Here is a 13387-nt window from a genome sequence, read left to right as displayed (position 1 = left end):
AAAGAATTAGAAAGTTAGTCTTTTGAAAAAAACAATAAAGAAGCGTGATCTTTTTATGATGAAAACTTTATGTATTAAATACTATATGTGAAGAAATTTATAATTAAAAATTCATGTTATGTTTGATAATTTTTAGGACTTATGACTTTTGATTTTAGATATTGAAAAATAATATATTATGTTAATGGTTTATGATTTTTTGTTATTGTTAAATTTTAAACAAAAAGTTATTTGTTTAATGCAGTTAAAACTTTGATTTCGACTGTCATTTTAAACAAGTAAAAATATTATTTTAATCTAATAAAAATGGTAGTTTCAATTGTCATTTTAAATGAAAAAAAACTGTCATTTTTAGTTGGTAAAAATGACAGTTAAAACTGCTATTCTAGACTATCAAAAAATGCCATTTTTTGATAAAAATAACAATTTTTAACTGTCATTTTAGACATATAAAATATCACTTTATTATGAAAAAACAGCGATTTATAACCACACCATTTTATAAAATAACATGTCTCTTTAACTTGATAATAACAGTGGATCATAATCGTCGTTTTAATTATTTAGAAAACTGCCATTTATTTCGATATAACGACAATTTTAATGCTACTTTAAACGTTTAGAAAACTGTCATTTAAACCCTCTGCTGCGACGACACTGTTTGGCGGAGCATCTTCTACTTCACCCTCGCTATTTCGTGGAGCATCCTCTGCTTCACTCTATCTAACCCTCGTTGGCCCTCCTACTCCCTCAGCGCAGCGCGCGCTCTTTCTTGCAAACCCTCATTGTAAGTCTTTCTTCTCTCTGATTCTCTGTTTCTCTGTTCCTCTATTTTGGACCGCTGAGAATTTCAGGTTTATTACATTCTTAACGTTTTTCACTGCTTTGTGTTTGAAATTGTATTTTGTTTTATGGTATCAGAGTAACTTTGTTTCCATTTAATGTAAACTGAGCTCCTCCAATTCTGTTAGCAACCCTGCCAATGGTAACTCCAAAATATGTTATATTGTTCTGCAAATTAAACATATAGTGTAGCAAATTAAACATAAAGTGTAAATTCCGTTAAAATTTAAACATAGGATTTTATTAAAAAGAGTGTTACAATTTGCAACTGATTTGTGTAGCGCACACACTTGATGGCAGGGATAAAAAGTAGTTTCTCTTTGAACTTCAGGTATTGATAGTGGCTACATATATGACTAAAAAGTATATGAACAAAGTTGAATCTGAGTTATTTCATATCCGCACTATATGATGACTATTATCGATGAACACCTTATTCCATCTTGTTCTGGTGTTGAGCCTAGTGTCCTCTTTTATAAGATGTGAGGGGATTTTGTTCTCTCTTTTTAACCTCTCTGATGTTTTCTGGTTGAGGAATTTGAATTTCATTGTTTTTGCTTTGTTATTTGCAGAAAGGGTGACCGTAGCTGAAGAGGTCCTCAAGCTCTGCAATGGCAGCGTCATTTCTCCCATTGCCTGCATTGCTTGCCCTAACCTATATGCTTATCTCAAGGTAATTCATTATTCCTCTTGTTATCCTTTTTTTATTTTGAATTTTGGAATTTCAGTTAATTTTTTTTTCTCAATGTTCAATTGGGTTCAAATGTTACTGATTTGTGATAAAAGTTCAAGGCTAATGTTTTTAATCAAATGTTTAATACTTTTGGTGAATATAGATGTTTATTATTATTAGTTACTTTCATTGGGAAATAGTTTGGAAATATGCGATGTGTTAAGCTTCAAGTTCTGCATTGTTTTATCTTCAATATTAATATTAGTGTAAGTGTAGTGTAGAGGATTGATTCTCTTGGTGAAGAATTAAAGATGATAGTTACAACTTTAAACCCCTTTTGAGTGAAGAAATTAATGAGCAATGCCTCAGTTGTAATAATGATAAAATGTATGTTGATGTGGTTTGTTGAGTTGTTTTAATTTGTTTGATGCCATCTCTGAGTTCCTATTTTTGCTTTGTAAGATATTTAAATTTTCCTTTCTTGAATATTCAGAACATGGATTCTAATGTTCCTGCACAACTTTTTGAGTATGACAAACGTTTTGAGCAGTACGGATGTGATTACACATTTTATAACAACAATCACCCTGAGGCCTGAGAAGTTGGCGCTGGAGTTGAAGCATTCCTTCAAAATAGTAGTGGCAGATCCTCCTTACTTGGTGAGGGATAAATAGATTGCTGAAATTTTATTTGCTGAAAAATGAATGAGGATCCATTGTATATATATATATATATATATATATATATATATATATATATATATATATATATATATATATATATATATATATATATATATAGTACAAGTTATTTCAGTTTTGAAAACCTTGAGCTGGTTGATGATCTTATTGAGCACATGGGGTTGATTTAATCTTTCTAACAAGTCACAATAGGTAAAATAAAGTTAGAATGCAAGGTTAGAGTGAGTGAAAAGCTAGGAATCAATTTTTGACCTCTCAAAACCCAAGGTTACATGTTGCAGAATTGTGCAGTTTCGGGCAGCACTTTGTGAACAAAACTGGGAGCAATCTAGCCACTCAAAATGAGTAAAATTATTTTTCTATAAAACCTTGAGATGTCTAGATTGTTCTCCTAAAATTTCAGAATTTTTCGATGTGTGGTTTGGGAGATATGATTTTTAGAAAATGGTCATTTTCTGCAGAAAGAATGCTGTCTGAATTTTGGAACAGCAACTTCAAAACTACATATCTCAATACTCTGAAATTATTTGGAGGTGAAACTAAAAAGAGGTGAAATATTAGGATGTCTAGTATTTTATGACCAAATTTTAGGACAATTCAAATTTTTTAGAGAAAGTTGTGCCTTCTGGAAGCAGGGCTGTTCACTGCTGTGACAGCTCCCTTTTCTTAAAACAAAACCATATTTCGAGAGGCATAACTTTTTCTAGAGAAGTGAAAATGCTCTGGGATTTGAACTGGGTGAAAGATGTGTAAGTCTAGTTCAACCACACCAAAATTTAGGAGAATCCAACCAAAGATGAATTTTATATGATTTTTCTAAATTTGTTACTGCTTGCTATTTTTCTAAAGTGTACTAAATCAGTAGCCGAATGAAGAGAAGGCTGAATGGATTATATATGTCACAGATGTTGGGCAGCAGCAACACTTTGATATGGTATTCAAGGTATGTCACAATTAATGACGTTCATGGTATCTTGTAGTTACTTGATCTTATTGTTATTACCAGAACCCTTTCTACTTGATCTTATTGTTATTCAAGGGGAAAACTCTTAAATATATTGATATATTTTTTTCCCACCTGCACGTTGGATATTCCATAAAGATTGCTAAACATTCCTGTGATTTCCTCTTAAATATATTGATTCTTGTGAATCTGCTACGTGTAATTAAGATTGTACTTTTGTTCTTCTGCTGAAGTATTGATTAATATAGAATAAGATTTGCTTTTGCTATTACTTTGTGTTGTGCATCTTATGTCGTTCGATTTATGCATTTACCTATATATTAAAGTGCTGATCAACTCTTGCCATTGCTGCTGAGAAAAGAAGGCCGCCAAGTCCAGAGACGCCAACTTCGAGGTGAAAGTCGCTTTCTAAACTGTCCTTTAGAAACATGATGGTAGGTGTTAATTTTCATGTCTTGCATGATTGATTTCTCTAATACTAGTTTAGTTTATTACTTATTCCTTCTATTTGTTTGCAGTTAGATACATTGATTTCTCTAAACGAGTTTGGATTTTGTATTTTCTTGATTCGGTTAAACAATGACAAATGGCACAGCATTTGGAGCTTCTCAAGGCAGTAAACTGAAATATCTGTTATTAGTAGCTTATTATGTAATCAAATAATAAACTGACAAAAGGCAGAGGACTTTTAATTTCCACTAACAAACATTTGATTCAATTGCTTAATAACAAACTAAAATCAAGTCTAGTTTAAAACCATGTTAAATTTACTTAAGAAGAACTTGACAGTGAAGCTTATATTTCTTAGGTAGCAAATAAATGAATTTCATACGTACAATATTTCAATCTTAGTTTTAGGAAATAATTAATTTTAGTTCTTTGTTAATAATTTCTTGTTTTGGGGATGTGATGCATCAGTGCTATTAGATGATACATCAACTTTTACTGGAGAAATGACAGCAGGTCCTAATGCTAATTCTATTAGAGGTTTTGAAGTCATAGATACCATAAAATCCCAAGTAAAGAGCTTGTGCCCTGGTGTTGTGTTTTTGTGCTGATATTCTTGCTATTGCCGCTAGAGATTTTGTTGTTGCTGTAAGTATATATAACTTCAATTGATTTTTGCATTTATCTATATGTTGAAGTGCTGATCAACGTGCATTAAGTCACTGGTTACTTTGGCTTTCAATTCAGTTCACATACTTGCTTTTCTCTCTTCAGATTCTTGCCAAGTGCGAAGTTCCTTAGCCCTGGTGTCAGCGTCAAAGATTGCTGAAAAGGCTGGATGTTGTTTAGGAGTTAGATTAGATTTTTTTTTAGTATAAAGTTGTTAATTCTTTTAAATGTTTATTTTGGAAGTTGAATATATTTTTTTTAATTGTTTCATTCATATCTTATTATGTACATAATTCATATAAATCAATGGAAGATTAATTTTTTAGTATGTTATTTTATCTTAAAGATTAACTTATTAATATTTTTATTTTATTTTCTATTTTTTCTTTTTTTTTATTTGAATAGGATTAGGCCACGCTTTGAAAGTGTAACGATAAGTTTTCATATTTTGGCACGCTTTAAAAGCGTGGCTGTATATCTTTTTTTTGGCACGTTTTATTATATATTATTCATGTTGGTTGTGGTATAATTTGTAATATATTTTCTATATGTCGAAACAATGATTTAGGGAGTGAAAATTTGATGGTGGGTGGTTTAACAATATTCGATTAGATAAATTCTGATACGTATCATTAAAATTAAGTAGGTCTAATTCAATTTTTAAAATTAATTCAAATAGTGAAAATTGTCTTGCGTTTAGAGACTTTATTCTTGATATACTTACGAGAGATTTTTTATAACATCACTCGTAAATAATTTTTGCCCCTTTATACATTTAGAAGAGGCCCTATTGAAGAAAAAAAATATTGAAAAATTTAATAAATATAAGATTACGTTTAATTAACTAATATTGTACAAGTGAGAGTTGGTTCATGGTTGGCATGGCTCTTCTTTTTGGAAAGTTAAATAGCACGCAACCAAATCTCGTCCAAATCAACGTGGTATAGGAGTTGGGCATTCGAGATCTCTTATGCACACCTCTCCAATTTTTTTACCTTAATAGTCAACCGCATTCGAGATCTCTTATACACACCTCTCCAATTTTTTTACCTTAATAGTCAACCAGTGTCAATTGATTACTACCCCTCACTTTCTAGCATCATAATATATAATCGAATTACTAGGTAATAATATAATGTGTTCATTAATCTATCTTTTAATTTTATAAGAAGATAGTGCCATTTACTCTATGGGGTATTTAAATAAGACCTCTTTTCTTATTTATAATATATACTCTCTTCTTAAAATACATTATGATATCTTTTCGTATTCTGTATGGGATAATTAATAAATATATATAATAATTATTATTATAGATATTTTATAAAGTTATAAATAAAATACAAGTTTAATAATTTTTATTTATTTTAATTAATTTAGATTAGTTAAGTGATTATCTCATTCGCCTACTTATGTAAGTATTATGGTTTCGAATTTAACTTTGTGTATATAACAACTCATTGGCTAGCGACAGACTCTTAATAAATGAAGCTTCAATCTGTGGTGGATTAGTTCTCAACATGCCGAATTAAAAAATACAGTAAAAAAATAGTATTTGTCTTAAAAGTAGAACAATTCTCATTGTTAGTAATATTTATGGAGATTTGTCTTTGTTAAAATTTAGCTGTGATAACTTTATTTGTTAGTATCATATTCATTCATGAAGTCAAAACAATATAATTAAAATTGTTATCAGTTAAAATTTCACATTTTATGACATAATTTTCAAGTGTCCAAACTTATAGACTTATGTCATTACAAAAACTATTAAATTGATTAATATTGCTTGGTAATATTACCAAAATACCATCGTTGAGTAGTAGTTTGTGTAAAAAAAAATATAATAACTTAGCAAACGAATCATTATCCTTAAATTGGTAAATACATTCTTTTCTATTTTTTTACACTATTTTATTTTGTAATAATTTAAAAAAATGAATGACTACACCATTTTATAATATGATGTATAAAATAATTTTTTATTTTATAATTAATTCTAGTTATTGAAATAAATTTAAAATATTTTTTTTACACAAATTTAAATTTAAATTTAGAATTGATTAACAATGAATATTTTTTAATTTTAATAACAAAAATAAAATTAGTTAAGTATAAAATATTCAGCATTTAATAATTTCAATATTTAAATTTTCGTTGTTAGTTAGAGATGGTATCAGATACTCGTGTGGATGTGACGTACCCCCTTTTGCGTCCCTCACTTCTGTTTTAAAAAGATGCTCCTAGCCCCTCTCTATCTTTGTCACGAGTTTCTATTTAATTATTCCCTTAGGAAATACAAATACTCACGGTTATCTATGGATATTTTTTAAAAAATTTTTTAAAAATTAACAAAAAAATCATAATATAATAATCATACAATTAAATATAATTCAACACAATTCATAATATATTTATTATAAAAAAAATTTCAAAAGAAAAAATATAAAAACATCTTCCAACATAATAACATAACATAATTTTTATGGCGAGATTGAGCGACGTAGTGACGGACTTAAGAGGCAGAAAAAGTGAATTAGAGAGAAAGTGAGAGATGCAAAATTGAGACTAAGGATGAGCCTAAAACAAAAAAAGGTGGTCGAATTGGATGCAGGAATTATGATTACTAAATTTAAAAAATGAACATTATATATATATATATATAAAGTGAGTTAGAGAGAAAGTGAGAGATGTAAAATTGAGACCAAAGATGAGCCTAAAACAAAAAAATGGTGGTCGAATTGGATGCAGAAATTATGATTACTAAATTTAAAAAATGAATATTAGTAATGTTATATTCGCGTGAATTTAACGGATCTCATGGGTGGTACCTATGTGTCCCCATCTCCGTCCATTTTATGTAAACAGGTCACGCACCACCCTTGAAGATTTTACGAGTCCCCATTTAGTAAAAAATTACGAGTAATCCCTGTGAATATTCATTTGGCTATTTTTTTTATCATCACAATTGCTAGCATTCGTTGGTTTATGACATGGAGCTACTCTAGCCACTTAGTAAATTTTTAGATAACCAAAGTTCAAACTATATTATTCTCATAGTAAAGTTACATGTATCCTTGTTATAACAATATTAATCGAAGATAAATGGTTAAATGCTAAATGAGTCACATTTTATAACAATGACTAATATCACATAATATAACTTGTGAAATCATATTATAAATATTGATAACTCTGGACAACTTTAAAAAATATAAAAAATATTAAAATATTACTGATTGATTCATAAGATTTTATTTTTAGAAATTTATTTATAGTCTATGATTAATAACTTTGGAATTACATATATGTTATTTGTAAGACCCGTAATTTTTGAAAATTTTATTATAAATTAATTTTAAATTTAATTATTTATTTATAGCTTTAATTTCAGAAATTTTTTTATTAAAGATAATTAAAGTAAGTTTTGATTAATTGAGTTTGAAATAAATTAAGATTCTTATTTAATTTTATAATTATTGAAGTATTTTCTATATTTAAATTATAAAGTTGGTAGTTATGAAAAAATAAGAATTTTACATGATTTAGGTTAAATAATTAATATTTTAAATTTTAATACTTATGTTTTGGAAAATAAAAAAATTAATTATATTATCTCTAATTCTTGGATCTAAACATTTTATTAAAAATAATTTGTAAAATTGATAAACAATTAGTATTTTCTATATATAATTAGTGTTGGATTTAATTTGGTTTCAATTACTATATTATTCCTATTTTATTTGAAATTACGAAACTAACCCTAACCCTAATTTTCACACACTCACCTCACCAAATCCTAACCTAGCCGCTACCCCAAATCAGTTCACACACACACGCAGCTTCAATGAAAGGAAAAAGAAAGAAAGAAGAAAGGGAAACATGGAAGGAAACTGCCGAACGGAGAATGAAGGGAGAGGGAGGGTTTGTTTGTGCTGTCACCATGCTGCTGCAGCGGCCTAGCCGCGTCGCCGCCGACCCGTGAAGCTGTCACCAAATTGCCGTGCGTGAGAAGCCCGTGCCATCGTCGTCATTACCATCGCGGAGGAGGAAGCCCAGAGGAGAGAGAGACCGCCCGACTCTGAGGGAGGAGGACGTGGCCAGTGACGCGAGGAGCTCGACCCACTGCACGAAGTTGCACTGCCGTGTGCTGTCGTTGTCGCCTCAAACTGCGGCCACCGTTGAACTTCGAGGAGACAGAAGGAGCTTGCAGAGGGGGTGAAACGCGATGGTGGTAGGCTGTTCTGCCACCCCTGCTGCCGTCGCTGTTAAGCCGCTTCCTCGGCCACTGAAGCTTACTCTGCCGCCGTTGCTTACTGTTCTGAGCTGCTGCACCGTCGTTGCTACCGTTCTGGTCACCCGGTGTGGCGCAAGTGTCACCGGAACCACCATCGAAGTTGTCGCTGTTTCAGTTCAGCCGTTCTTCCTTGTTTAGGTAAGCACTTCATTCCGGAACCTCTGGATCAGTATTTCTGTTTTAATTTATTTAAGGATATGAGGTTTTGGTGTCATAGGATCGAGTTACGGGTCTTGCATGCTGAGTTCTATGACTGTTGCATGCGACATCAAGCTGCTGCGTCGTCACCGGAGCTGCCACTGCTCTATTCTCTGGCTTATTTGTAAGTGCAGTAAGTTCTTCCTTGTCCCGAACCTCTATAGTTGCTATTCTGTTATATGTTTCTATGGTCCTTGTAACATTATGCTTTAGGATTATATTTTGGTTCTTGCATGCCTTTATAAGAGTTGCTGATCTGCGGTTACCGTTGGTTTCGGGTTGAGAGAAAAGATTCTGTTGACACATTTGGTTTATGATTTCGACAAGTCGAGGTAGGGGCATTTTCTTAAATTCATTTTACTTTCAAGAGTTGTTATAAGTTGATAATAGTATGAAAAATATTTTTTTTATAATTACATGAGTTTTATGAATTGAATTTAACTATTTGGATGGCTGTAATTATTTATTTGATTGATTTATTGAATTATTGAGAAAGCTGGTTATCTTAATTTGCTGTTGTGGTTTGTTAAGTTGGTCATTATTGAATTGATTTTCCTTGAATTTAGTGAAAAATATCTAATGTTGGAATTTGGTTTGATTTTGGAAAGGATATGGTATTTGAAACTACTTGGAAATGGTTGAAAATGGGTTGAGAAATATTTTGGTTGGGACCTTTTAAGGGTGGCAAAAGTCCTAGTTTTAGAGAAAATGCAGCCGAAATTTTTATAAAACTCTAAAATTATTTAAAACGTTATTTAAAAATAAATCTGATTTAAGAATATTATTTGATTACGATTTATTACAGAAAAAGTCTTGCTTTCAATTCGATTTATTAAGAAAATTATGTTTTTAATTCAATCTTTTGAGGAGAGATTTTGTTTTAAGTTATGATTTGAGTTCAGATTGTTAAGAAGAAGAGAGAAGGAAAAAAGAGTACACAGCACGTGTGATAATGAAATGATTAAAAGGTCACGAGAGGGTGACGAAAAGTAAATAGTTAAAGTGCTGGTGTGAAATGTTAAGCCGTGGGCTTTATGTGTGAGTAATTGTGCGGGGATGCATGTGTATATGTAGTGACTTCCAGGAGAAAGGGGCACATACTTCAGCTGGAGAATCAGCGCCTGCAAAGGTTTGGAACCTTGCAGAGGTTATGCCGCTGGAATGCCTTATCTGACTTGCGAGTCGGATTACGTCGGGTGCGGGTCGAAACCGACAAATGAGCTCATTACCTATGTTAGGGATAGAGATGCAAGATGTCACATTTGTGTGCTTTGTTTGAGTGTGCTTAAGTGTTTTAATTTGCTTATGTGAAGAATTTTGTTTAATTGGTAACTGTGATAATTTCTGTAACTGTTCTGTATATGACTTTGCCTTGTATTTGTTTGTGTTTGTGATTGATTCTGTTGAGATTGAGTTTTGATGGTAAATTGTTTTGATTTGGGTCAGAGGACGAGATTTGATGATGTTTGGGCTGGAGGCCATGATTGACTAGATTAGTGATAAATTTTGGTTAAAATGTTATTTTACAAGAAATTTTTGTTAGAAAAATACGAATTTTAGATTTAAATAATAAGTTGATAATCACTATATTTTGAAAATGATTTTAATTACAATATCGTCTTACAACAAACTTCTCCTTTCAGGGAATGGACGAAAAAGCTTGTGAAGAATTTTTGAGTTAGCTTATGCAATATGGATGTATTAGTTTAGTTATGGTTTATTCTTCCCTCGCCATTAATATCATAATTTTGTAAGAGGGATAGGAGTTGTATGAGTTGTATGTATATATTATGTATAAGCTACTTGTAACGACCCAATTTTCAGTATGTCTAGATCATACCAGAAACTGAGTGCTACCAATTTGTCTTCCTAATTATTATCTATTATTTATCATATGAGCCTGATTCGTTGTTAAAAGCGTAGTTAATTTGCGAGGTATTTTTTTTAAATCATTTGGGTTAATAAACTGAATCATTCATAATCAACTCACAACTGATAACAAATAAAACAGTTATAAACAACCACACATAAATACATCATAAGCAGCTAACAACATTCAGTGATCCAGCCTTTATCAGAGTATAGACTTTTAGTTAGAACACCCCTAGATATAGCTAGATAATAACTATATACATATACATACATACAACATCCCAGGTCCTGACCTGTTTAAGAGGTCCCTAAGTTGGCACCTAGGCTAGCCTAGACTCTATAATCACCTAGTCCCTCTAAACTACTAAAGCGAGGGAAAGTACGTTCTAAGTCTTCAAAACTCAAGTCAAGTGGAACATCATCAAAAGGTAGAACATCATCTGTTACTCCTCTGCACGATCATACATTGCTATATGACGCCTCTCTGGTACCTCATCAAGTAGCCACACAACAGGAGTCTCGTACACAGGATTTAGGTTAAAGTTCACATACAAACGGGGTGCAGACATTGGCTGGTCTCACTGTATATACATATAAACAGAGAACGAGATTCACCCTAGACTCAGAAAACTATCTAGAGTGGAATCCTCCTTGCAGAGCCATCATCAACGAACTACGGTAAGGCACTCTTACTTCCATCTGAAGGGGGAAAGGAGAGAGAAGGGGTAAGAACTGGGGAGTTCTTAGCAGGGCCAGGGTTATTAGTTAAGTTCATTAATTTCGTATTGTTTAGCAGATAAATAGCAGAATACCGAGAAGCAGTGAACAGAAGAAGCAGATAACTAGAGAAAACAGAAAAAATAGAAAGCAAAACACAAACAAGAGTATACAAGAAAACAAAACATAGACACAGTGAATAGAATACAAACAAAGAAAGCATACATTCAAACAACAACCATAATAGAGCAAATGTGCAACCAAATATGATGCATGTCTAGCCCTAGTGCAGGTAATGAGCTCATTTGTCGGTTTCTACCCGCTCCCGACGTAACCCGAAGCAGCTAAAATGAGTATGGTTTTCTAGTCAGCATAGGTACAGTTCTCACTAACTGACGTATGCGTCATATCCTCTGTAAGCAAACTTTGCCTTACAGGTGGCGGTATTCTAGCCGTGTATGAAATCATGTCCTCTGTAAGCAATACTTGCGTTACAGGTGTGGCATTCTAGCCGTGTATGAATTAATATCCTCTGCAAGTGATCCCAGGTTATCAGTTGCAGGTATAGCTCTCAATAGCTGTGTAGCACTGAAAAACGTTCTGTGGTCGTACCACTATCTATCTGACTGCCTTCACGCAGCAGATCATCACATAATCATTCTCATTACCATCATTCATTATCATTCTCATTATTCATCATCACTTTATACAGTACCTCTTTCTTTCTCTGTTCAATCATACTATACAAACTTTACATCTTTCACTTTTACAATATCTTGGCTCAAACCATTTCTCTTTATCATATTACTCTTTTCTCTTTGTATCTCTTTACTCTGTTCTGGTTTCTCTTTTCTCCGTATCTCTTTACTCTACTCTGGTTACTCTGTTCTCTGTATCTCTTTACTTTTCTCTGATTACTCTTTCTTCTGTATCTATATCACTTGTTTTTCTTTATCTCTTTACTTTACTCTGGTTACTCTATTCTCTGTGTTACTTTATTCTGCTCTGATTTCTCTGCTTAACATATGTATTTAAAGCTTATGTAAATTTCGGTATGAATAGTTAGCCTATCCCAAGTATAGGTTCATTAAGTCTATACTGAAACAGTTTAACTTTTCATATATTACCTAACCCTAGTCGCAACTCAAGGACTAACTATGTTCCCCTGGTTTGTTAGCTAGTCTCTGTCTGTTTTTCTGTCATTAAAATTTTACAGACTTTTTCTTCGATTTTTATCTTTTCTTCAACTTTTAATCTTTTGTTTATCTTTGCCTCACTAATATGTTCTTTCCACTCCCTAAGTGTTTTATGAAGGTAATTATGAGATTCTACGCTTAAAGTTGTCTTTCTAAAGTTTTTACAGAAAACTGCCTTTTCTGCATTATTTTATTATTTTTATTAAAATATTATTTTTAATTAAATATTATTATTTAATATTTTATTATTATTTATTATTTTATCATTAATTTTCGAAAATTACCTTACCTTTTACTTTTAACCTTTAAAATTTACTTTTTACCACCCGTAACTTTTAATATTTCTACTTTAACCACCCTAACTCTCAGAAATTATTAAATAACCCCTTAAAAACCAAAATTTTTACTTCCTTGCCCTTTTAAGGATCTAAAGCCTGTTCTTCATTGTTCTTCATCACACTCAAAGTGTTCTTCATGTTCTTCATAAATTCTTCAGATTCTTTCTCCGTTTTTACCCGTTTTTCAGTCTTTTCAGCAACCGATTTTTACTATAATTCATAATAAATTAGCAGCCACTAAAACCCCATCTTTTCTACATGATTTCAACACAAATTGAACCTCAATTTAAGCCTAGGGTTTTGTTTTTCCAGCTGCTCTAAGAACATAAACTCAAAGCTTGAATTTCATCAAATTTCATCAAAATTTCACCAAATTTTCACCAAGAATCAATCATACATGCAACCAATTTTTAGCACAGCCAAATCATAAAACATTCACACAACTCAAACACAAATAATCAAGATTAATTTCGTG

At 31.6% G+C, this 13387-nt stretch overlaps 1 protein-coding gene across 1 annotated transcript; it reads left to right on the top strand.

The window, feature by feature from the left end:
* The first annotated feature begins 1454 nt into the window (after positions 1-1454).
* On the top strand, positions 1455-4429 carry LOC148565271 (uncharacterized). The gene is made up of 4 exons (XM_088486505.1): positions 1455-1516; positions 2010-2175; positions 3083-3160; positions 4403-4429. Exons 1-4 carry the CDS (start codon positions 1455-1457, stop codon positions 4427-4429), a joined length of 333 nt encoding a protein of 110 aa, XP_088342631.1.
* Positions 4430-13387: the final 8958 nt, after the last annotated feature.

Source organism: Arachis ipaensis, chromosome B5 (genome assembly GCF_059453495.1).
Source record: "Arachis ipaensis isolate K30076 ecotype BB chromosome B5, ASM5945349v1, whole genome shotgun sequence".
NCBI lineage: Eukaryota > Viridiplantae > Streptophyta > Magnoliopsida > Fabales > Fabaceae > Arachis > Arachis ipaensis.
Note: the sequence above shows the minus strand (reverse complement) of the source record. Positions and strands in the feature narration are given on the sequence as shown.

Bases quoted from the DNA above. Each gene is read 5' to 3' on its own strand.
- LOC148565271 (XM_088486505.1), top strand. From the start codon at position 1,455: ATGGCAGCGTCATTTCTCCCATTGCCTGCATTGCTTGCCCTAACCTAT. The intron at 2,176-3,082 runs GTGAGGGATAAA...CTAAATCAGTAG, and splicing joins TGGCAGATCCTCCTTACTTG to CCGAATGAAGAGAAGGCTGA. The intron at 3,161-4,402 runs GTATGTCACAAT...TTCTCTCTTCAG, and splicing joins ACTTTGATATGGTATTCAAG to ATTCTTGCCAAGTGCGAAGT.